Raw genomic sequence first — 26,046 nt, 5'->3', positions numbered from 1 at the left:
GTGAGATATTGACTTTAAGGTTTCTTGAAATGCTTATGAGGGTGTTTGCAAAAATTTTCTGGGCAGAAGCCCGAATAAGGAAGTCATGCATCCATTAGCACGAAACAAAACTGCTGGCAAACATAGGACACATCTTAAACGGGTGCTGTCAATACGTTAAAACACAGCTAGAAGCTATCGTTAGGAAGGTTGGATAAGAGACTGAACATATTCCAGCTCTAATCTTCCCGATCTTCCAGCTGTAATCTAAGAGATTTTTTTATAATTTCTCATCGAATTTTGTTCCTATTCCTTTACTACGAAATTAGGAAAATTCCAAACTCTCATAAATTTAATTAGAGTGAAGATATTATAAAATAACTAAATTCATACGCAATATAAATATAATTGTCAATGATAAATTCCAAAATGGACAAACAAGCCAAAGATAAATCCTATTTTTAGAGGAAGATAAGTTTTGGTCTTGGAGCTGCAAAGTATACTGTAGCTGACTAGAAAGAGGGGCTCGTTGCCCCTCTTTATCTGATGACCACTTGTCCAAGCTAAAATGAAAAAAAAAAATAAAAAAAATAAAACTATCCATGAGGCACATAGCAGTGATGGTAACTTCCATCACTGCTATGGTAACTGGTAACTTCCTATGGTAATACTAACACCAGTGGATGTTTTTTTTTGCTAAACTCAACATTTTAAGTTGGTGATTGAACGATAACTTCAATCACCATTTAAGCTCTTAAGTTTTTTTGTTTTTTAATAGAGTTTTTTTGTTAAAGAATCAACACTTTGAAATTGCTAATAGAGTGATAACTATGCTGATACTGAAACGACCAGGGAGCTTAGGCTCCTACACTTTCTTGAATAGATTTTTTTTCGTTAAACCGTCAACATTTTGACTTTTTTAATTGAATGATAACGATACTGATAGTGCAAGGATCAGGCAGCTAAAGCTGCTACACTTTCTGGAATAGATTGTTTTTATCGGTAAACAGTCAAAATTTTGTATTTGGTAATTCAGTATCAAATTTTGTATTTGATACTGGAATGATCAGGCAGTTTGAGCTCCAACATTTTCTTGAATATATTTTTTTCGTCAGCTTAAGCTGCCTGATAGTTTCAGTATCAGCATAGTAATTATTCATTTACCAAACTCAAAGTATTGACGATTGAACGGAAAAAAAAACCTATTCAAGAACATGTTGGAGCTTAAGCCACCTGGTCGTTTCAGTATGAGCATAGTTACCATTCATTAAGCTCCTACACCTTCTTGAATAAATTTTTTGGTTAAACTGTCAACCTTTTGAATTTGGTAATTGATTGATAACTATGCTGATACTGAAAAGATCAGGCAGTTTAAGCTCCTACACTTTCCTGAATAGTTTTTTTTTTCCATTAAACCGTCAGCATTTTGAATTTGGTAAATGAATGATAACTATGCTGCTACAGGAACGATCAGGTGGTTTCAGCTCTTACGCTTATACGAATGTCATCATACCGTCAGAGCAAAAAATCTCTTAAATTTGCATATTTTGTGGTTAGACACATTATTCCAGGAAAGGTTCCTGAAAACCAAACAAAGAAACTGAAAATAACCGTGTAAATAAAAACAACACTTAACATAACAATGAATACAAACACCAGGTTAAGAACTATCAAGTGAATGGTGCTGAGGCAAAACACAGAAAACATAAACAATAAAAAAAAAAATTATATATCAACATCAAGCAATTCAACCAACTAAGCAATTAAGCATTAAACAAATAGCGCATGACCATTGATGAGGCAATGACACAAAACCGGGAAAATCTACAGTCCTTTTATCAATAACCGAGGTTGGAGAAATTAAGTGGAACTTACATGTCAGACCCCTATTTCTGACTCAGGGAGGATAACTAAGAACAAATTTTGCAAAATGAAAATATGCTCTATAAACGGGATTGTAAAAACATCCCGAACGGGACAGAGTACCACTTGAGCCAAAAGTTATGAGCTTCAAACGCAAGTACTGCTCAAGTAAAGTTTTTGTCCCAGTATACACTGCTTTTTATGTAGTACTGGTATATAGTGCTTTTATACAGTACTATTCAAAAACAAATTAGGTAAAGTTTTTGTCCCAGTATACAGTACTTTTTATGTAGTACTGGTATATAGTGCTTTTATACAGTACTATTCAAAAACAAATTAGGTAAAGTTTTTGTCCCAGTATATAGTACTTTTTATGTAGTACTGGCATTTAGTGCTTTCATACAGTACTATTCAAAAAAAAATTAGGTAACGTTTTTGTCCCAGTGTACAGTACTTTTTATGTAGTACTGGCATATAGTGCTTTCATACAGTACTATTCAAAAATAAATTAGGTAAAGTTTTTGTCCCAGTATACAGTACTTTTTATGTCGTACTGGTATATAGTGCTTTTATACAGTGCTATTCAAAAACAAATTAGGTAAAGTTTTTGTCCCATTATATAGTACTTTTTATGTAGTACTGGCATTTAGTGCTTTCATACAGTACTATTCAAAAATAAATTAGGTAAAGTTTTTGTCCCAGTATACACTACTTTTTATGTAGTGCTGGTATATAGTGCTTTTATACAGTACTATTCAAAAACAAATTAGGTAAAGTTTTTGTCCCAGTATACAGTACTTTTTATGTAGTACTGGTATATAGTGCTTTTATACAGTACTATTCAAAAACAAATTAGGTAAAGTTTTTGTCCCAGTATATAGTACTTTTTATGTAGTACTGGCATTTAGTGCTTTCATACAGTAGTATTCAAAAATAAATTAGGTAAAGTTTTTGTCCCAGTATATAGTACTTTTTATGTAGTACTGGCATTTAGTGCTTTCATACAGTACTATTCAAAAATAAATTAGGTAAAGTTTTTGTCCCAGTGTACAGTACTTTTTATGTAGTACTGGTATATAGTGCTTTCATACAGTACTATTCAAAAACAAATTAGGTAAAGTTTTTGTCCCAGTATACAGTACTTTTTATGTAGTACTGGTATATAGTGCTTTTATACAGTACTATTCAAAAACAAATTAGGTAAAGTTTTTGTCCCAGTATATAGTACTTTTTATGTAGTACTGGCATTTAGTGCTTTCATACAGTACTATTCAAAAATAAATTAGGTAAAGTTTTTGTCCCAGTGTACAGTACTTTTTATGTAGTACTGGCATATAGTGCTTTCATACAGTACTATTCAAAAATATATTAAGTAAAGTTTTTGTCCCAGTATACAGTACTTTTTATGTCGTACTGGTATATAGTGCTTTTATACAGTACTATTCAAAAACAAATTAGGTAAAGTTTTTGTCCCAGTATAAAGTACTTTTTATGTAGCACTGGCATATAGTGCTTTCATACAGTACTATTCAAAAATAAATTAGGTAAAGTTTTTGTCCCAGTATGCAGTACTTTTTATGTAGTACTGGTATATAGTGCTTTTATACAGTACTATTCAAAAACAAATTAGGCAAAGTTTTTGTCCCAGTATACAGTACTTTTTATGTAGTACTGGTATACAGTGCTTTTATACAGTACTATTCAAAAACAAATTAGGTAAAGTTTTTGTCCTGGTACACAGTGCTTGAAAGTTAAGCACAAACAAGGATGTATATCTGATGCTCAATACTTCAGTAAGAACAAAAAAAAATGTAACACCAACAACTCGCTGCTACACCAAGGCACTTAGGGTCAACTTAGCTGCGTATACCCCTCCGCTCCCATCTATTCAAAGCTTCACTCGTCTCCCCCCCCCCTATGAAGTACCATTTCATTCAAATTATTCCTTTTGACCGCTTTCCACCCTATTCGGGGAATAACTGCTTTTCGTTTGGCCCATATAGATGGCAAAAAAGCACAATCTTTGGCAATCTATCAGGTTCCCATAATAGGGTTTTCAAAATTATTATCATGCTTAAGTTTATTCAGTGGATCTAAAGAGTTCCCTAATGAATATACAATACGATCTTCAATATATAAGTTCAATTGAAATAAGTTCAACAAGTTCAATTGTTGCTTCAATTGAAAGAACAAAAAAAACATTGAGCACACTACAACCCTTGTAGAAATGAATTATTATTATAATTATTATTATACCCACTCAAGCGCATACATTCGCAAAAACACCCCACAGGAAATTAAACAATTCTCACCAAAGAAGACTTTTTAGCCTCTCTCTCTAGAATATTTCTTGTTTGGTCTTTGTTGAACTTGACCACAGCAGCTAGGACTTTCGCTAATACCTGGAAAAAAATCCCTTTACTTGTTAGTTCAAGAAGTATTGGTAAATTATAAGAGTAGAAACTGGCGTTAGTGTCGAAAAAAACCTTTAACGCTATCTAGCGTTTGGCACTTCTTGGCGAGTTTTAGTGAAATAACAAGGCAAAATTAATGTTATCAGTATAATTTGCATAATTAGTTCAGTAATAAGTGTCTGAAAATAAGTTTTCGTGGTTTCTCTGTCAGTTTCTGAAAAAAAATACAATTGAGAAGTTTGAGAAAATACCAAGAAACACATGATAGAGCTGGTTAGTTTTTTCAGCTTAGCAACAATTTCCCCTTTTACAGGTTGCCCATATTAGTTGTGCATGGTCAAGAAATATAAAGGGCAATTTCTTTTTGTAAAGAGCAAAATTTATAGGGAAATATCAGGAAAATATAAATGGCAAAAAGTCCTAATCAACGGATGGGCGTACAGAGTTCCAACAAAGACCATTCGAAAGAGCATAAAACTATGCCGAACTTGAGAAAATCCCCAAAAATTTTGGTTTCTTTCGGAATTGGACAATTTTGCTGCCAGGTCGAGATATTCTGTATAAGGAAGTATTAATATCGACAATTAACAAAATTACTCTGGATATCAACTGAACATATTTTATACAATTTAAGGTGTAGGTGAGATCTGATAGCTATGACATGATGCTATAGAACTATTAACAGAAACGTCTCCCCAGTTAGCAGAGATCAGATAGTCAGTTGGTTTTGGGATGCTCACAAGAAGCACAAGTTTTTTTTTTTTTTTTTTTTTTTTTGCTAAAACAGAAGTAGCCATATCTCACGATATAGATTTCGCGTTGTCAATAGGCTTCTTTAAAAGTTGACAATTTTTACACGTGGTTTAATAAGCATGCCCAGTTTCGTCTAGATGATAAAGTCATTTCTCAATTTCAATGTCATTTATTAAAAAAAAGAAGAAAAAACAAGCAACATCTCCTCCAAATGCACAGGTAGCAGCTAAAACTTTCCGAAACATATTTCTTCCGGGGTGGGAGGTGTAAAGGGACTCGAAACTTTGAGGCAAGGAAGAAAACTATATTTCTCCAGTCTTCCATATTTTTTTATTTTATGTTGTCTTTAAAGTTTCTTTAGCTAGTTATATTTTAAAGGACAATTTTACTAAAAAATAATTAATGACAAATCATTTAATCATTAGCTTTATACCAATTCTTTTAATCAAATTCTCAATGCTCATTAGCAAACACCAAAAAATCTCATTTTTTTCAACAAGATAATGATTGCAAAGTATCAAGATCAACGATTTATTTTCTTTATTGACCTTTCCTGTTGGCTGTTGGCTGTTTCCTGTTGGCTGTGATCTTTTACAGATGTAAAAGATCTGGCCTGTTTTTGGCTCCATTTGGTATGTCACTCAGGCTCTCATTCAAAAGAAGAGTGTCACCAAAACTGAAATCCCCCCCCCCAGATATTTCAATGCACCGTCTGCACACCATTTCAAACGCTATTAAAATTTAAATCTAATGCAAGGGAATGGAATCATTTACAATAAAAAAAAAATCCATAAAATGTTGCCTGAATGAAGCGATGCATCACCATCACCTCTTCATTTATGGCGGTTCCACTCTACCTTACTCCTTACTCCTCACCATTACTCCTTACTTATTTTACTCCTTTTACCTTAAAGAATTTAAACTTGAATCCCTTTTCTTCCCTCCGAGAAAAATTATGCCAAAGATTTGGCTCCTCCTCGTACAACATCCCATCTGCCGATCATTCTTTCCCCCACGTTTTGTCCCTATAAGATCTCGTCTCCCCCAGGGAAGTGGCTGAAAAGGTTCCAAAACTAACCCCAGTCCACTGTGACACCATGCGCTACAGTAAAAGCTTTGTGCCAAGCTTTGTGAAATATTACAATGATCTCTTGTGTTTTTATTGTTTAGTTTTTTTTATCCTGACGAAGTTTTATCAGACAATTTTATCCTCAAGCTTAAGTATTTTTATCCTTTAGTTTATTTATCCTGACGAAGTTTTATCAGACAACTTTATTTTGCTAATTATGACTAAGAGACATCATATTTGGGCTTTGCCCACGAGAGCTATGTCTTGTTTTTGAAATAAATGAATTTGAATTTGAACAAAACGCATCACCATAAATTGGTGATGCCATCACTTTAAAAAAATAAAAACTGAGATTAAAATTGCGCTTGGCACACGAAATTTCTGCTGATAGCTTCTATAGTGCTAAAGCTACTTTGATTTTCGCTTGATAATAGCTCAAGCTGGCCTTCAGAGAAAAATCTAATACAAAACAGCAAAAAAGCACATTATCTATTTGATTTTTCATTGTCAGCGTTCACAATTTGCACCTGATAAACAACGTCCTATTATATCAATGACGATTGCGTATACATTTTGAACTAGCATAGGAATTTATCACAAAAAGTCTAAAATTATACCGCAAAATCATAATTTATTTTCCATATTGAATGCACCAGTAGCAGAGAAGACAAGTTTGGTAGTCCTCAACAAGTGTAAAAAGTTCAAAAGTATAAAATTAACTTACCATGGGTTCTTTACCCATCATGTAATCATATAGGATATTTTTCAGGTATTCCAATTCTACAGCTTCATCTAATGGCGTAGTTTTGAATCCCTTGGAATGTTTTTGAAAATTTTCAAGAAGACGCTGTAGTTCTCTCACTTCAAGCCTAAAAAATATTTATATGTGTATTAGTATAAATCAAATCAGGCATACTCATGTATACTAGGCAGGGGATGAGGTTCAATAATTTCGGTAGGGGGGGGGGGGTAATTCAGTGAGAAACTTTCAAACCTTACTGCATCATCAAAACGTACAATGGTATGCTCTAAAAGTGCCAATGGGATTCAGACCATGGGATTTTCTGTAAGCTAATCTTCGGTATCATACCAACTAATGAGGTGTTATGAAAAAGGTAGTCCTGACGAGCAGTACATCGATAAGATGATTACAAAGGCTTTGCTCAGCCAGGAACGAGTTTTGACCACTCCTGTGATGAATGACAATACATGTCTTTGTAAAACACGGACACAGATACTACGTAGAAAAGACCTGATATTCACCTAGCCTAGATTCAAAAACCTCAAAACCAGCAAATAGGGGGAGGGGGAGCAATCGATTTAGAACCCAATGAAATGGTATTTTTATCCCAGTTACAGAAGCCGGATGAAGACGCATTTAATACTAACACTTAGAAATGAAAAGTTGCGCACAAACTATTGTGTCATAGATTATACAATCTTTTACAGGGGGAGGAGGGATACCTAAAGCTTCAAAATTGCATTCCTAAGGCTCTCATAGTTAGGATACTCCAGAAAACAAAGTTGAAAAGGAATGTAAATTATATCTATTTTTTTAAACTGCTTCTTTACAATGGAAGTAAAGAGCGACGTAAAAGCTAAGACAGACAAAAATTACATTGTATAAGGGGGGGGGGGGCAGCGACTCTCACTATCCGTATGTATTAACGTCTGAAGTTTTATTTTAATGCTTTAAGAACGAATGCCTTAACACAAGAGCAATTTGATAAAGATGATATTTATAAAAGCACAACGAGAATAAAAGGGCACATTTAGTTGTATTTGTTTCAAGGTATATGTTCCCACTAAAAAGAGCGATTTGGTTACAAGCCTGCAGCTGCAATTCCACCAAATGGACAAGATACTCATATCATGGGACTCAGTAATCTCATCCATTGACCAAGCCAGAATTATAATATTACTTAGAATTTCTCCTGTAAAAAAAAAAAAAAAAATCTAAACTAGCTTAAAAAATTGCTCCTTTTTGACAATTTCTTAGTAAATTTTTAACTTATTTTTAATACTAAAAAACTCTGTATATCAGATATCAAAAATATAATTTGGCTGATGAATAAAATTGAGTCCTAACTATGGTGAGATAAGAAATATTCATCTTTCCCTGAAAAAGTAAAACCGTTGGAGAGCAGCAAAATAACCGATCAAAATTTTAACATTTTATTTAATGCTTTGAAAGGCAATAATTAAATTAGCCATTGAAGTTGCCAACTGACCTAGCCGTATTCTAAAATGCCTTCAGAAAAATGCTAGTCAAACTTAATTTTTTTCAGTAAGTAGCCAACTTATTTGCAAGATTGTTTAAGTTAGTTTCAGTTTTGGATATCATCATTTATTCCCATTGGAATTTTTTTTTTAATGAACATCCCAAAAGAAAAAAGGGGAAGTACAGAATGTAAAGGTTGTCCTATATACACTTCAAACGTTAATTTCAGCAAAGTTGGATAGAATTTTGCCAACGCAATCTGGTCGGTCACGTCGACAGCGTCCACGAAAATTCCTACCATTTTCATTGACTTCGCCTTCGCGCGTGCGCAGTGATAAATCCTTAGCAATGGCCGTTCATAAATTGCGGTGGGAATTTAGGGGAACGTTTTTTTTATGTTTTCTACGCCTACAGTATGCTGAGATCTGATCTGACTACATACCAAGAAGCGACTGAAGCTATTACGAAATTACTCAATAGCTATGTACCCTAACTACAATCCCTTTGAGGCGCTGTGATGTGTCCCATTTTTAAAACAAATTTTTGTTACTGTAGAGTAATTATGCTGTGATCACGTCGTAGGTTGTAATCCAATACAATCTTCTGGATATTGTTGCATATCTGAAGTGTCATTTCAACTATATACCTTGAACTATAAGACAACAAAATTCGATTTTCTTTCTTTTTTGAGAAATATTTGTACAAATTCCATTCATTATAAATTGATTTGACTCTATACTTCAGGGGTTAAATTGACCAATCGATGAGAGTTTCCAAGAACCTTTTATCTTTCATTTCCTATTTCTAATATGTTCCACATTCCTTACTAATATGTTCCAGACGAATAAAAGGCTAATGACGGAAAACAAGAGAGCCGCCTAACATATAGCACTACGGAGGCCAATAGGAGAGAACCAGTGAAAGTACAACCACGTGATGTAGGTCGTTGGATTCTTTTTATTTATTTATATTTTACATAAAATAAAAAGCAATTTTAATTTAATCTATATATTAGAAATTAAATATTAATATTATAATTTTTTATAAATTAAACTATTTAATTTGTTCAGATTATTCAGTTAATATAATTAAATAATCTATACAAATAAAAATTAAATAGAAGTTTAACTTTAATTTAAAATAAAAACAGTTTATACAATTTATACAAAAAAAAACCTGAGAGTGGAAGAACTGACCGAGAACTTAAAACTTGCTGAGAAACAGATTGAAGAAGGTCTGGAGAAACAACATACCTTGAATTAGGGGTTAAATTGAAACTCGTATTCTCCAAGATGAGATATATTTTTATTTTTTTTTTTTTTAAGAACAAAATATTAAATTCAGAAAATTAAATTAACTTAATTCATGCCCAAAAAGACATTTTTTTCATGTTATCGAAAGTTAACCAGAAGACCATGATAGATAGGTCTAATTAACCACTTTAGTCGAAAGGTATTTCCCATCTCAGCTTCAAGTTTAGTTCCCATATGCTATGATATGCGGAAAACCACAATTCGAACAAAAAAAAATATAAAAAATAAATAAATGGATAATAGCAAGCATGATCTAGATAAATCGCAACAACCCTCAGCTCACCTTACAGAATATGAGTATCGACCCATTTGCTGCTGTTGAACTTTAAGTATTGCCACGCAGAAGAAAAGAGGGGTAATTTAAAGACTATAGCATATCAAAATTTATCAGTTAGTTATTCACTTGATTCCCGAACAAAGTTTCTCGCATGCGTTGGAAAACTTCAACACATGCAGATTTTCGTTTTTTTCTATAGCAAAATTGGTTAAAATCGTCGACAATCCGCAAGATTGTTGCGAGTTTTCTGAACAAAAGTAAGTGGGAACTAAGGGTTAGACTGAGCATCATTTTTGCGATGAGTATCGATTGATGAAAGAAAACTTGAAATTAATGCAAATAGAATACAATAACATAGTGAATACAACCTTCTAAACCCCTTTGACATCCCTATCCTCCTTAAAATAAATAAAGTTCATATGCATGAATCTGACGAAGAAAAGATGATCAACAACGTACCTGTGCCTTTTCTTGAGAGCTTCTACTTCCTCCACAGAAACAGCATCATTCCTCAAGTTTTTATTAGTCTCGGTTTTATCCGCAACTTGCCCATTTGAGTTCAGTGCTACATCCACCATCTAGAAAAAAAATACCACTGAAATTTTCAATATTATTAAGAATAATGTCTCAACAACCTACTCACAATACTAATTTACATAACTTGGGTAATAAGGCCAAAATATATATATATATTTTACAGGTAGAGAGAATCTTAGAATTTCTGAAGAAAAGTCACCAGTTTTATTTTTGACAATCATAATTTAATATTAAAATAATAATAATTTTCGGATAGCTATAAATGTAAAAACTTGATGAGCCAAAAAGGTAGAATCCAACAATTGTCACAAGATTGACAACAGCATAGTAAACTATAAAATGAACTAAATAAGGAGAATAATTGTAATAATAAAAAGCAAGTAACAACAAGAGCAACAACAAACAACAGTTGGCTATGTCCCTGCCAAATAAGAGAAAATATATCATGATAAATACTGATTAATGAAAAAGAACTTATAAAAGTTGATTAGACTTAAAAATCTTCAAATTAGAAATTCCTTCAAGATTCATTGGCAATCTCCTAACCATCAGACCCAAATTAGAATCATTATGGGCCGGACTCGCATAACTGAGTCAAGACTCGGGCTAAAAAGACCCATTACCTCTTCACTCCCCCAAAAAATGCAGCACCGATACCCGCTGGGCTATTAATGCCCCCTCGGGCATGGTACTTTGAGATAAGGCTTGCCTATCTCTTTTTAGCCGCTCTGTAAAAGAGCATGCCTTGGTAGTGTAAAGATGACCCCCGTTGGTTTTAACCATACTGAGAACAACATCTGCCAACTTAAAACCAGTTTGCAGGCAACACTCGTCCCTCAATGAGAGGGGAATCACCCATTACCTGCCAGCCAACAACGACAAGTGGCACGTGATCCTTAGAATTGCTACTAGCAAAAGAACTGCTTTCTCCAACCCCATATCAGTGCCTAATACGCCAATGGGGGCTGACCTCCTCTGGACATGTTTGATAGTTGGTACTGGCTCCTGTCCATCCAATTTTGTTCGTATTCTATAAAACTGTCTCCAGTCTGGACAGTATGGCCTGTGGTTTTGTCGGTAACCGATTTTACCAGTAGTATGTCCCTATTTGTGCTTATTGCACAGGGGCAGCACGAGAAAGTTGTCACCACTGTTCCCACGGACTATTCCCTATGTTTCAGACAAAACCCTTTTATAGAGCCGAGAAGTAAAAACCTTTTTTTTGTGATTTGTGTAATAATTGTGATTCTATTAATTTTTGATAACCGGATATGAGAGACGACTCGGTAAAATCCCGTTTAAATATTGGAACACAATTTAATGTTTGATTTGTGAATTGATATGCCCCAAGATATAACTTATTTTGTATATTAGGGCTCCTCAAACAGGAAACTTTTGGTTGTCAGTTTTGGAACATTCAGCAAAAATTTTTGTTTTGGCGCTCTTCCGGGCTTACTTTTCAGGTAAACCAACTTTATTTTCTATTGATTTCTGTGCAATGGGCCAAATGACCTAATAACTCAAGGACTCACATGTTTGGACTCACACATTGGTAACCCAAGATCCAAAAGTTAAAAGACCATCACTGGAAATTGGGCGATAAGAGAACTCAGTAACAGAAAACGTATGATTAAAGCTGTTGAGAGGAATCTCTCAACATAAATCAAACATTATTAATATCAACAAAATTTGTGAGCATTGAGACAAAGCACTTGCAAGAATAATTTTACGATTCGAAATTTCAGCTAGGGCCCACTTCAAAAGCGATTGCCTGAGGCATCTTAAACATTTAGGGAACTATTGAAACAATAGTGGAATCTCTCAGTTACAACACATTTCAAACACAAGGCATAAAGAATAGTCGGAAGTTGATTCAAGTCAGAAGTTGATAGCAAAATATTCAACAAAAATTGACCAATGGCGCTTGTAATATAGCTGATCTATTTCCCCCTTTTTTAAACTACAGAGCCAAAGAGAAAAATTAGTTAAGGGAAGAGATGACATGATTTGATATATCCAAACCAGCTCCTTATCTGCCCAGATCTGACTAGACATATTGAAAACTTCGAGAGAGGTAGTTGTATCAGATTTTACTTGGGGGGGGGGGATTAGTTTCTGAAATCCTAAACAAGGACACATTTAGGTCAATATTTTCCCATTTTTCCAGAAAGGAGGGGTTCCTCAGACCAAAAAAGGGAGATTCTTCCTCACTCGATCCTCTGTGTGCATTATCAGCAAGTAAAAACAGAGATTACAGCCGTCGTAAAAAAAAACTTCATATAAGTAGAAATAAACTGAAATAAATATATTGCTCAGGGAACTCTAAGTGAGAAAAGAAAAAAACTTGCACACACGCATCATAGAGCTTATTCGCTCAAAATTCCTGAATATTAAATTTCAATTTATGCGTATGAACATGCCAAATAGAGATTATGTCTCGTCATCACTAATAAAAAAATAGTACATTGAAACAAATTTTTATGCTGAGAGTTTTAAGTGAATAGAGGCCCATTCACGATGACATTTTATTCATACGAAGATTTAGCTAGCACTCACTTGAGCCAATCATAATTTTTTCCAGAATTTTCTGATTGGCTGAAAATCCCGTAGAAAATTCTGATTAGCTCAAATTAGCGCTAGCTCAATCTCTGTATTAGTAAAATCTTATGGGGAATAGGCCTTAAAAGAAAAACATACACACATATATTACAGAGCCCAATAATCTATATCCACTTGGTCACTAATAATATCCAGAATATTAAACGTGTATCATTTTATAGTTATGAGTGATAAAGTAACACAAGAACAGCAATTTGTAGAGGGGAGCTTGTTGACAACCCATCCTAGCTCAGTGGCCAGAGTTGCCAGCCGAAGTTTTTTGTAACAATTTTCCGCTATAAGACAAAAAAGTGTCTATTTTATATATACTGGGCTAACTTATCCTTGGCTGAAAAGCAGTGCTGAATTACAGTTTATATTATATAGTTTCTTTTAACCACTAAAAATGTTCTGTGCATAAAATTTCTTTTAATTTATTACAATGACGATTTCGTCAGTAGGCTATCACCAGAGCTGTAAGCCTAAATAGCAGGATATTGTGGGTTCGACTCCGACTACTGGTCAATTAATCCTAGCACGCTTCTACTATTGGTCTTAAAGTTTATGGAATTAATATAAAAAAAAACTAATAAAGTTCATAAAATAATGTCATAAACATAAAGTTCATAAAAAAATTTAATATAATAAAAAAACTAATAAAGTTCTGTAGTATTGTATTTTAAGCATACTGGGTTTACAGATGAACAGCACCGTGTTTCAATATGTTGTATACTTCTCTCATTGGTGGCAAGTAATTAGAAGCAAATTTCTATTATTTACAGTTTTGGCGCTAGATTCAAAACATAAGGTTATGGAATCTGCTGAATCAACTGTTAATTTGTGAAGTTTTTTTTTTAATTTATACTCGTTACAATCGCTATACGCCCGTTTTCGGGATACCAAAGAATTTAGTTTCTTGCCGTTTTCACTATCATGCTTGAATCAGAGACGTCAGAAGCAGCTTTAACTTTGCTATTCAATCACTTACAAAAGAAATTACGCTAGTATATACCTTCACATCCAAACACGAAAGATGATACATTTCTTTGTTTCTTCTTTGTTTTTTTGTTTTTTGTTTTTTTGATTCTTTGTTTCTTCGGCCTTACCGGAAACAAGACAAAAATAAATAAACAAAACAAAAAAAAACTGCAAGGAAAAAAACTCCCAAAATGTTACGAATTTGCTCTCAGGTGAGCTGAAAATCTGTTTTTGTCATCAAAGACATAATAATTTGGTAGTATGGAGCAGCCCTTACACTATCCCAGAATTTTTAGGGATTTCAAAATCTTCACGACAGGAAATTAGATTCTCTAAAATCTCCCAGCGATTACAGTTTGTAACTACATGACCGTTATTAGAAAATAAAACCGATACGGTTCGTAATCTTAATATTTGAGAGAAATTCCGAGAACTCAATTTTATTCCAGTGACAATAAGGGAAACTCATAAAAATTCTGGGATTGTTTAAGGACTTTTTCAGGATACAAAACCATGCTACACCCTTTCCATTTAGCTAATAACAAAAACATTTTCCTTTTTTTGCTTTCAGGTTAAAATTTAATGTTTTTAGAAGTTTCCTTGCTTTTCACAATTTCAGTTTTTTTTCGTTTTACTTAAATTTCATTTACCTTTCATCTCAATGGAAATGTAAAAGATATAATGTCATTGACTGATTAATTATTATACACACCTCATGATTCCTTGTTAATTGCTTCCTCAATTCTTCAACTTCTTCCCTATGCTGTACATCCAATAGAGCCAGCTTCCTTTCCAGCTGAGATTTAGCATCAGAGAGGCACTCTAATTCGCTGATTAAATCTGACTGTCGAGAACTTCCAACATCTGTACTATTTCTACTTTTGATTACATCATGAGACTCTTTTTGAATTTCAAGTTGTTTTACCATGTTCTTTAAGCTTTCAAAATCTTTAATTTTATGTCTCAATTCTTTCACTAATGAGTTTAATCTTTCAATTTCACTATCACGTAATGAGTCCCCTTTCTGTAAGTCACTTATTGAATTTAGATGCTCGACCCGCTCCTTTTGAACTAAGGCTTGAACGCTTTCAAGATCTTCAAGAAGGCGTTTATTTTTATTTATGTATTGGTTTAACAATGGCTCCACAATACGAATTTTCTCATATAATTTGTTATTACGGGACATTAGTATTTTGAAAATACTTCTTAGTCGTTCCAAACCTTGTTCTGAAGCATATATTCTTTCGAGATTTTCTGATAGTTTCTTCTTTGAATTTCTTAGGTCCACATCCTCAGTTTCGATTTCAACAAGTCTATTATCCTGCTCTTCAATATTCTTTAAAGATTCAGGCTCATAATTGCGCTCATCAAGTGACTTGACCCCTTCCTCTAATTGTTTCTTCTCTACACCTTCCTCAACAAAAACACTTCTAGTTCCGAGCTCTGGATTTATCGTATTCGTTTCCTCACTAAGAACTTGTTCTTCATTCTTCAGTTGTTCAATACCTTCAGTTGCCTTAAGGTTCTCTGCACATTCAGCTTCCAGCTCACTAATGCGCTCATAAAGAGAATTGACCTCCTTTTCTACGGGTACCTTTTTTAAAATTTCATCTTCTTTCTCTGTAAGAAGTTTTCTAGTCCTAACAAGTTCAAGCTCAACGAGATTCTTTTCTTCCCTTAGATTATTCATTCCATTCTTAAGCTGATCAATGTCATCACGCTGTGATTTTACTTCCAAATCTTTGCTGCGTAGCATATCTTCTAGGAGATTGGAAGCAGTTCGACTTGAATCCAACTCGTTCTGAACTCCTTCTAGCTTGATTTGAAGGTTTTGTATATCTGATGCCACTACAGCTACATCCTTCTCACTTTCCTTCAGTGGCTCATTCAACATGTCTTTATCTGCTTTTATAGATTTAACATCTTCCAACAAATTATTTTGGGAGTTTTTCAAGGCACTGTTCTCAGCTTCAACTTCAGCAAGCCTGTGGTCCCTCTCTTCAATAATCTTATTGCTGCTCAAGGAATCGGCTTCAAGGTCATAGTTGCGTTCATTAAGTAACTTGACTTCTTTTTCCAAGAGTTTCTTCTCGTCCTCTTTCTCTATAAGAAGGTTTCTAGTCTTATCAAGGTCAAGCTCCATCACATTCTTTTCCTCCTTCAGAATTTTCTCTTTATATTTCAGATGTTTAATATCTTCAAGTAAAGACTCGGTGTTCTTTAAAGACTCGGCTTCAAGCTCATTAATACGCTCATAAAGAGACTTGACCTCTTTTCCCAGCTGCATCTTCCTCAAAATTTCTTCTTCTTTCTCTGCAAGGACTTTTCTAGTTTTAGCAAGTTCAAACTCTATTATATTTTTTTCTTCCTTTAGAATATTAACTTCAGTCTTCAGTTGCTCAATTTCATCCCGCTGTGCTTTTGATTCCAAGTTTTTGCTGCGTAGCATTTCTTCTAAGATGCCAGAAGCGGTTCGACTTGAATCCAAATCGTTTTGAAGACTGGCAAGCTGGCTTTCGACGTTCTGCAAGTCTGATCTAGCTGTAAATAAATAATTTTCACTTTCTTTCAGCCGCTCATTCAGCTCGTCCTTACCTGCTTTTAGAAGACTCGCACTGTCATCAAGTACTAAGTTTATTTCTTTCACTTCCTTCAACTTCAATTCATATTCATTCAGAGTTTCTGTTAAACTGCTATTTTTCTTATTCACAACAATGAGATTTTCATTAGCTTCTTCCAACTCTGCATCTTTTTGAAAATGTTCTTTCTTTAGGACTCTTATAACATCATTCAGTTCTTGGATTTCACTTTCGTATTCAGACAACCAAGATAAGGTATCTTCAACCAAGCCTTTTGCACATTCTAGCTCTTTTGTCAAGGATGCCAGCTGACAACACTGCTCTTCAATAGTTTTTTCACAGTCGTCTGCTTTCTTTTCGAAAATCAGTTTATCTGCGATAACAGCATTTACCTGTTTCTCTTTTTCAAATATTTCATCTGACAGAGAAGTCATTGCAGTTGTTTTCGACTGAAGTGTATTGTTAAGACCTTCAATTTCACCTTGTTTCTCTTCCGCGAACTTTTCTAATTTCTTTATTTTATCATCAAGTTCCTTTTGCAAAAGTGCACTTTCTTCAAGTCTGCGTCGAGATTCGGAAAGCTCATTATTTAAGCTTTCAATCACCTCATTTCTGTTCTCCAAAAGTTTCTCAAGTTCTAACACTTTTTCTGCGAGAACTTCTTTATTCTGGAGCAGATCTTCAAGGCCTTTCAATTTTTCTTTTACTTCCTCTAGTTTTGCATCTTCATTTCGTTTATCACTTATATCTTTTTCCCTTGCAGCAACTACCTCTTCATATCTTTTGCCCATTCTACTTATTTCTATCTTCAGCTCCCGTTCCACTTTTTCAGCGCTGTTTTTGAAATTGTCTAATTCAGCATTGGCATCATTCAATTCTGACTCAGCAATTGAAAGCCTGTCTTTGAAATTTACCATCATTTTTTCTTTCTCTTGAATCTCTTCAAGCAATAATTTTTCCCTATCTATTCCTTCATCAATTAAAGCAGTCAAACGAAGCAGTTCCTCTTTAAGACATGACATATCCTTCATCATTACTAGTTCCTTCTCTTCTTTTTCGGCGAGAGTTAGTTGAACATTCTCCACTTTAGTTAAAGCAGTACCTTGCTCCTCCTTCATTCTCTCCAATTCTAACTCCATCGATCTTTTATCAGAATTCATGCTGTTGATTTCTTTCGGTGCATCTTCCAGACTAGAAGTTAAACTGAGAACAGATGCTTGAAGTGTTTCAATTTGACATGACATAGCCTGTTTAGACTCCTCATTAAACTGACGATCTAAAGAGACCATCATTTTTGACTGATAATTATGAACCAATTCCTTTTGAAAGCGTGATATGTGGTTGGAAAGTTCTTTTAAACTTGCCTCTTTCTCTTTTAACCGTTCTTGAATTTTTCTATTTACTTCTTGTAGTTTGGGCACTTTAGCTGCTTCATTTTTAGCTTGTGTTAGCTCTCTTTCCATTTCTTCTATTGCTCTTATTTGAGCAGCAACTTTTTCTTCACAATTTGATTTCAACCACTCTTCAGCTTTCAACCTCTCTTCAACCTCATTTTGTTCAAAAAGGAACCGTTCTGAGTGTTTTTCAATTTGTCCACGAATTCTTTCAAGCTCTTCTTTTTGCCTTGTGACCTCTTCTAGAGCATTTATTCTTTCTTTTTCAGCAAAACCTAGTTGTTTCTCCATCTCACAAGTATGTTTCTCCAACTTTTCTAATTGCTTTTGCAGCTCCTTGCTTTTCTGTTCAAGCACCAATCGTTCGTTTGATATTTTATCAATTGCATCCACCTTTTCTTTTAGTTGACTTTCCTTTGCAATTAAATCTTCTTCTAATTCTTTTAGTTTTTCAACAGCTCTACTTTCTTCTTGCTTACTATGGATCATTTCTGTCCTTATCATTTCTACATTAGATTCTAATTCGTAAAGCTTCTTCATTTTTCCCTTTACGTCTTCAAGAAGAGTAGAACTTCCTTCTGCATTAACAGTTTTCACTAATTGTTCATCTAAGTTTGTCTTCCCATCGATTGCTGCCGTAAGTAGGTCAAAGAGTTGCTCATGATTGACGACTACTTGAGTTAATCTCTCGATCTCTCGTTCTTTCTTATTTACCAGCTCTCTATACTCACAACCTAAATTATCAACTGATTCTAGAGCTTCCTCCAGCTTTTGCTGCAAGTCCTCATTTTCTTTCCTAAAAAAGATTCAAATTTTAATTTACTTAAGTTGAAAAGATCCTGCAACAGACAAAAGATTATATTAGACGGGGCAAGGCTGTTTATCCCTTCAAATCGACTCTCTATTTTTTCTTCTTTTAATACTCTCTATTACAGAAAGGAATATGTTTTAAGCTCAATATATTGAGATTTTCAAAACTTAATTTTATTCATGCCATGACGCATCAGTGGCATATCCAAGATTTACGGAGGAGAAGGGGATTTATTTTTCATTTGCTTGACAGATTTTCAAAGTGAATCATATCTTTTATGCGTGTCATCCATTTGCCACTACTCTCTATTGGGTGGCAAAAACTTATTCAATGAACAACCAGATTCGTCCTGAGTTTCACAAACAGACTCATGTAGGACGTGGGCTCTATTCGAAACTACACAAGAACCGGTGAATTAAGAGGAAAATAAAGGATATTGAATAAATGTAGTAGAGATCCTAAGATATAAGATGCCCCACCCCACGGCATACGTGCCTGTCCATGTACACTGAGACACGCTGTTTGTCTTTTTCTCCTATTTCCGCCAAAAATTTAACTTTATACTAATAAATCCTCTCCGTTTTTTTTTGTGTTTTTTTTTTTTCAACTCGGCACATTTGCAGAGAACTTTTTACAAGGATTTTATAATTTTTTAAATAAAGAGTATTATATGGAGAATCATACGAATCTTTAGATATAAGGAGTATACACTGATACACGATACTTATTTCTTTATTTTGTTTTCCCCAGAATTTATTCTTTTTGCTCCTAGGCGCGTTCTGGTGTGTGTGTGTGTTTTTTTTTTTTTTTTCGCACTCGGCATGTTTGCAGAGGCCTCTTTACAAAGGTGTTATTTTTTGGCCGGTTTAGAAGGTTTAAGAGTCTGGTATCCATTACTTTATTATATCATTTCAAAATCTGGCGTCATCGCTTCTTCACTTGGCTTTAAAGTAACTACTCTCTTTCTTTTCCGTGATTAATTGAAAAAAACTTTTTCCACAAAATAAGCTTTTCAAAGAAAAGTAAAGAACTCCATTAAACAGAAAATGAGCAAAAATAAAATCAAATAATCTACCACGCCTGAAACTACCACAAATAAGCATCGACAAATAAATGAAACCCTAAACGAATAGAAAAAACAATAAATAACCGAGTCAAACTTAAAACGGGAAGAAATCAACATGAGTAGGGCTTAAACCCCATATGCCTTCCCAAGGCCAGAACATAATTTGCACTTTACTGAAACAAATATAAATGTTATTACTTTTAAAACTTTAACAAATCAAATAATATATTATTTTGATAACAAAATATCAGTATATGTATATTAAACTGACAATGCACATTCATTTGTATTTTTTTTCAGTAAAGTGTAAATTATGTTCTGGCCTTGGGAAGGCATAGGGGTTTTGAGCCCAACTTATGTTAATTTCTGCTCGTTTTGAGTTTGACTCGGTTATTCATTGTAATTAATTAAAAAAACTTTTCGAAAAATAAGTTTTTCAAAGAAAAGTAAAAGCCAATTTAAACTTAAGCTCAGCAGATACAAATACCTTTTAGAATTCACACTCAAAACGACCAGAAATTAAATAAACAATCATAGCAAAAACATACAACAAGTAATAATATACATGAATAAATAGATCTTAAAGCAAGTAATGCTTAGATTGAAAATTAAAATCAAGCTTAAAACGAAAACAAATATTTTCCTATTGAAGTATAAATGAAAATTAAAACGAACAGAAATTAAATAAACAATCAATGCAAACAAACATACAATAGATATTAATGTAAATGAATAAATAAATCTTAAAACGAGTGAAACTTAAATTGAATATGCAAATCAAGCTTGAAACGAACAAAAGTCACTACAAATAAGAGTTTGGGTATAACCTCCTTCTCTCACTGTAAAAGTCTAAAACCTACTGCGTCATTGGTGCTTTACTGAAAACCGATTTTTGACAAACATTTTCTTTTGTACTTAATATTGAAAATAGACATTAAATTATAGTAACGTTATGAAGTAATAAGCCCCCAGCTCTTAATATCACTATATATTAAACACTAATTCTAATTCACTAGCTCTTTTTAAATATGTTCAATACGTATATAGCCTCACTACCAACATGAGTTTGGGTCTGGCCTTCTGTCTTACTTGTAAGTAAAAAACAAAAGCTAACTGGAAACGAATTATATTACAAATATTTTCTTTTCCAGCTCTTACAGCATTGAAAATAAAAATACAATTACAGTGAAATAAATTCTTGAACTGATGGGTCTTTCCACAATTAATATCATTATACACCTAATATTCAATTTGATGTTGTTTATACTAGCCACGACTGTTCAAGACGCATATAGTTTTCAGTAAGGCGCCAATGACGCAACAGGTTTTAGACTTTTATAGTGAGAGAAGGAGGTTATACCCAAACTCTTGTTTGTAGTGATTTTTGTCCGTTTCAAGCTTGATTTGCATATTCAATTTAAGTTTCACTCGTTTTATTATCTGATCTGACCTTTCTTATCTTATCTGAATTTTTTTTATCTGACCTTTGAACTATTTTTAATGAAAGGGCTATTATAAAAATTTTATCGGATGTGCTTGGGGAAAAATGGGTGTGTGTGTGTGGGGGGGGGCTAGTTGCCCTTGGATATCTTTTGACTCTTAAAAATTGAACTAGAACTTTCAATTTCAAATCAAATGAGCCCCCTCTGAAGTTTATACGAGCATCCTATTCATAAGAACCATATACGCCTCCCAGGACAACACTTACAACGCCTATCCCCCGGGCCCTTGGGGAAGTTTTTGTTAAATCATTTTTGAACGATTTCTAAAAAAACTGGCCATCTCAAAATTTGTAGCGGATAGGTTTGGGGAAGAAAGAGTGTGGGGGGGGGGGGCTAGTTGCCCTTAACTCTCTTGACTCTTAAAAAGTGAACTAGAACTTTCAATTTCCAATCAAATGAGCCCTCTATGAAGTTTATACGAGCATCCCTTTCATAAGAACAATAAATGTCCTTAGGGCATAACTTAGAACGCCTTCCCCTAGGCCTTGGGGGTTGTATTGACACCGGTTTTTTTCTTATCCGACCTTTGAAATATTTTTAACAAAATATCTACCTCGAAAGTTCCATTCGATGGGTGGAAAATGATGGTATGGGGGGGGGGGGGGCTATTGGTCTTTAGGTCTCTTCTGCCAAATAAAAAGTAAGCATAAACTTTCAATTTTAAAGCAAATGAACTTTCTATGAATCCGGTTTGAGTATCTCTTTCATACGATCCATATATGCCCCAGGGCGTAACATAAACCGCTTGCCCCCGTGCCCTGGGGAGTTGTGACGACACCTGAGTTTTGTTATCTGACTTTTGAGCACTTTTTAACTTAATGGTGTTCTCAAAATTTTATTGGATGCATTTGGGGAAAAAGGGGCGTGGGGGGGGGCTAGTTGCCCTCCAATCTCTTTTGACTCTAAAAACTGAACTAAAACTTTCAATTTCCAATCAAATGAGCCATCTCTGAAGTTTCTACGAGCATCCCTTCAATAAGAAAAATATATTCCCCCAGGGCATAACACCTACTCTTGGCCCTGGGGGGCTGTGTCGACCCCGGAGTTTTCGTTATATGGTCTTTGAACTATTGTTTTAAAAACAGGTATCTCAAAGTTCTTATTGGATGGGTTTGAGGAAAAAAGGGCGTTGAGGAGGGGGGAGGGCTATTTGCCCACCAAAATCTTTTGACTCTTAAAAAGTGAACTAAAACTTTCAGTTTCCAATGAAATGAGCCCTCTTTGAAGTTAATACGAGCATCCCTTCCATAAGACCCATATATGCCCCCAGGGCATAACTTACAACGCCTGCCCTCGGGGGTTGTGTCGACACCGGAATTTTGTTATATGATCTTTGAACTATTTTTAACAAAATGGCTATCTTAAAATTTTTATTGGATGCATTTGGAAATTTTTTTTTTTTTTTGGGGGGGGGGGGGGGAAGCTGGCTACCCTCCAATATCTTTTGACGCTTAAAACGTGAACTAGGACTTTCAATTTCCAATAAAATGAGCCCTCTCTAAAGTTTATACGAGCATTCCTTTAATAAGAACCATATATGCCCCCAGGGCATGACTTATAACCCTTGCCCCTAAAGACTGTGGGGAGAGTGTCCTGCTCAAACATATAATTTCCAGAACTTTCAACTACGTTGAACAAAATGCCTATATCAAAATTTTGATTGGATGTGTTCTGGGAAATGGTGGACGTGGAAGGGTTGTCAGTTGCCTTAGAATCATTTTCGACTACTAAAAAGAGAATTAGCCATTTAAATTTCCAATCAAATGAGCCCTTTTGGAAGTTTCTACGACAACGCTGTCTATGCAAAACCTTATATGCCCCCAGGGCAAAACTTACTACCCTTGCCCTGAGGAATGTGGGGGGAGGGGTGGGGGGGGGGGTTGTCATCCTGAAAGACCTAATTTCCAGAACTTAAAACTACGTTGAATAAAATGGCTAAAAATTTCAAAATTTTGATTGGATGTGTTTTGTTCAGCGTAGTTGACTTCCAGATAGAAAATATGTTTTTGAGGAGGACACTCCCCCACAACCCTCGGGGCAAGGGTTTTAAGTTATGCCCTGGGGGCATTAAAGGTTTTTAAAGAAGACGTAGTCGTAGAAACTTCAAAACAGGCTCATTCGATTGGAAATTCAAAGGGCTAGTGCCCTTTTTAATAGTCGAAAGTGATTGAAGGGCATCTAGCCACCCCCAAGCCCATCATTCCCCCAAACATATCCAATCAAAATTTTGAGATAGCCATTTTGTTCAGCGTAATTGCTTTCCGGATAGAAAATATATTTTTTAGGAGGACACTCCTCCAAAACCCTCAGTGCAAGGATTATAAGTTATACCCCGGGGGCATATAAGGTTTTTATTGAAATCTTTGTCGTAGAAACTTGGAAAAGGGCTCATTCTATTTGAAAATCAAAGGACTAGTGTCCTTTTTAATAGTCGAAAGTGATTTGAGGGCAACTAACCCCCCCTCTCGCGCCCACCTTTCTCCCAAACACATCCAATCAAAATTTTGAGATGGCCATTTTATTCAACGTGGTTGAAAGTTTTGGAAATTAGGTCTTTAAGGATGACAACCCCTCCCCCAACAGCACTCAGAGCAAGGGTTGTGAGTTATGCCCTGGGGGCATATAAAGTTTTTATTGAAAGCGTTGCCGTAGAACCTTCAAAAGGGCTCTTTCAATTGGAAATTGAAAGGGCTAGTGCCTTTTTTAATAGTTGAAAGTGATTGGATAGCGACTAACGCCCCTCTCACGCCCAACATTTTCCCAAACACATCCAATCAAAATTTTGAAATATACATTTTGTTCTGGAAATTAGGTCTTTTAGGATGATAACCACCCCAGAGCCCTCAGTGCAAGGGTTGTAAGTTATGCCCTGGGACCATATAAAGTTTATATAGAAAGTTGTTATAGAAATTTTAAAAAGGGATCATTTGATTGGAAATTGACATTGCCCTTTTTAATAGCCGAAAGTGAGTGGAGAGTAATTAGCCCCTCTCTTAAGCCCACCATTTCCCCAAAAATATTCAATCAAAGCTTAAAGATAGCCATTTTGTTCAACGTAGTTGAAAGTTCTAGAAATTTTGTATTTAAGGATGACAAACCCCCAGAGCCCCAAGGGCAAAGGATGTAAGTTCCGCCCTAGGGGCATCTAAAGTTTTTCTAGATAGAGTTGTAGTAAAAATTCAAAAGGGACTCATTTAGTTCGACATTGAGAAGGCTAGTGCCCTTTGTAACTGTCGAAAGTGATGGGAGGGTAACTAAACCCCCTATCACGCCCACCATTCCTCCAAACACGTCCAATCAAAATTTTCAGATAGCCTTTTTGTTCAACGTAGTAGAAAATTCTGGAAATTAGATCCTTGAGAATGACAACCCCCCCCCCAGCACTCAGGGCAAGGGTTTTAAGCTACGCCTTGTGGGCGTAAAAGATTTTTATCGAAAGTTTTTTCGTAAAACTTCAAAAGGGCTCATTTGATTGGAAATTGAAAGGGCTAGGGCCATTTTTAATAGTTGAAAGTGATTGGAGAGTGACTACCGCCCCTCTCACGCCCAGCATTTCCCCATACACATCCAATCAAAATTTTGAGGTAGCCATTTTGTTTAACGTAGTTTCTGGAAATTCGGTCTTAGAGGACGACAACCACCCTAAGAGACCTTAGGGTAAAGGTTGTAATTTATGTCCTGGGGGCATATAAGGTGTTTATAGAAAGTGTTGTCGTTTCCAAAAGGGCTCATTCGATTGGAGATCGAAAGGTCAAGTGCCCTTTTTAATAGTCGAAAGTGATTGGAAGGCTTGGCATTTTTATAGTAAAAATCAATGTGGGTATAATTTATTATTTTTTGTTGCTATTGTTGTTTAGACCAGGGCACTTCGTATCGAAGGAGTTGTCGTGGGAACTTCGAAAAGGGCTCATTCGATTGAAAATAGAAAGGACTGATACCCTTTCTAATAGTCGAAACTGATTGGAGGGCACCTAATCCCCCTTCCACTCCCACCCTCCCATTTGCCAATTATGTTTAAAAACTAAATGTTGCCTTAAGATTAAATCAAAATGCTCTGTGATAATGCTAATTTCCAATAAGCCGTCTCAGCATTATCCCAAGAATGACTGAGGGTATTATGTTCAAACTTTTGGGGCCACTTCTGCTTTTAAATTTTAACCAAATCAAAATAGCGTAAGTGTATCCAAGCTATCAAAGAAAGTAAACAGATTTTTTTGCGAATCGTATCAAGTTTTCCGCTTCAGGTCAACTAGAGGAGGTATAGAACTAAATTAAACAGTACTATTTGTGTCCAGAGATTTAAAAGGGTGTATGTTGTTAAAAATTGCTGAAAATTTTTCTCCAGCATACAAATAACAGGCAAAACTATAGTCTTAAGAACGAAAAGATTTAAAGTATTATTTTCTTTTTCCCTGAAAAGACTGTGTCAATATAAAACGAACAGAAATCAATTAAAACAAAGAAAAGTAAAGAACTCCATTAAACAAAAAATGAGCAAAAATAAAATCGAATAATCTACCAAGCGTGAAACTACCACAAATCAGCATCGATAAATAAATGAAACCCAAAACGAACAGAAATTACAATAAATAACCGATTCAAACTAAGAACGAGCAGAAATTAACATAAGTTGGGCTTAAAACCCCTATGCCTTCCCAAGGCCAGAACATAATTTGCGCTTTACTGAAAAAA

The 26,046-nt window shown here is 34.8% G+C and overlaps 1 protein-coding gene across 1 annotated transcript in view; it reads right to left on the bottom strand.

The window, feature by feature from the left end:
* Nucleotides 1–313: 313 nt before the first annotated feature.
* The window catches only part of LOC148950920 (uncharacterized), a 101,778-nt gene continuing 76,045 nt past the window's right edge, over nt 314–26,046 (bottom strand). Inside the window, exons 13-17 of the mRNA XM_089090514.1 lie at nt 14,715–18,771; nt 10,349–10,467; nt 6,803–6,947; nt 4,155–4,244; nt 314–542 (exon numbers count right to left, since the gene is read on the bottom strand). Coding sequence (XP_088946640.1) covers nt 519–542; nt 4,155–4,244; nt 6,803–6,947; nt 10,349–10,467; nt 14,715–18,771 — 4,435 coding nt within the window. The 3' untranslated portion in view covers nt 314–518. The remainder of the gene's footprint in view (nt 543–4,154; nt 4,245–6,802; nt 6,948–10,348; nt 10,468–14,714; nt 18,772–26,046) is intronic.

The sequence above is a fragment of the Artemia sp. Qi Xiang Cuo genome, chromosome 6 (assembly GCF_049724085.1).
Source record: "Artemia sp. Qi Xiang Cuo chromosome 6, ASM4972408v1, whole genome shotgun sequence".
Classification (NCBI taxonomy): Eukaryota; Metazoa; Arthropoda; class Branchiopoda; order Anostraca; family Artemiidae; genus Artemia; species Artemia sp. Qi Xiang Cuo.
Note: the sequence above shows the minus strand (reverse complement) of the source record. Positions and strands in the feature narration are given on the sequence as shown.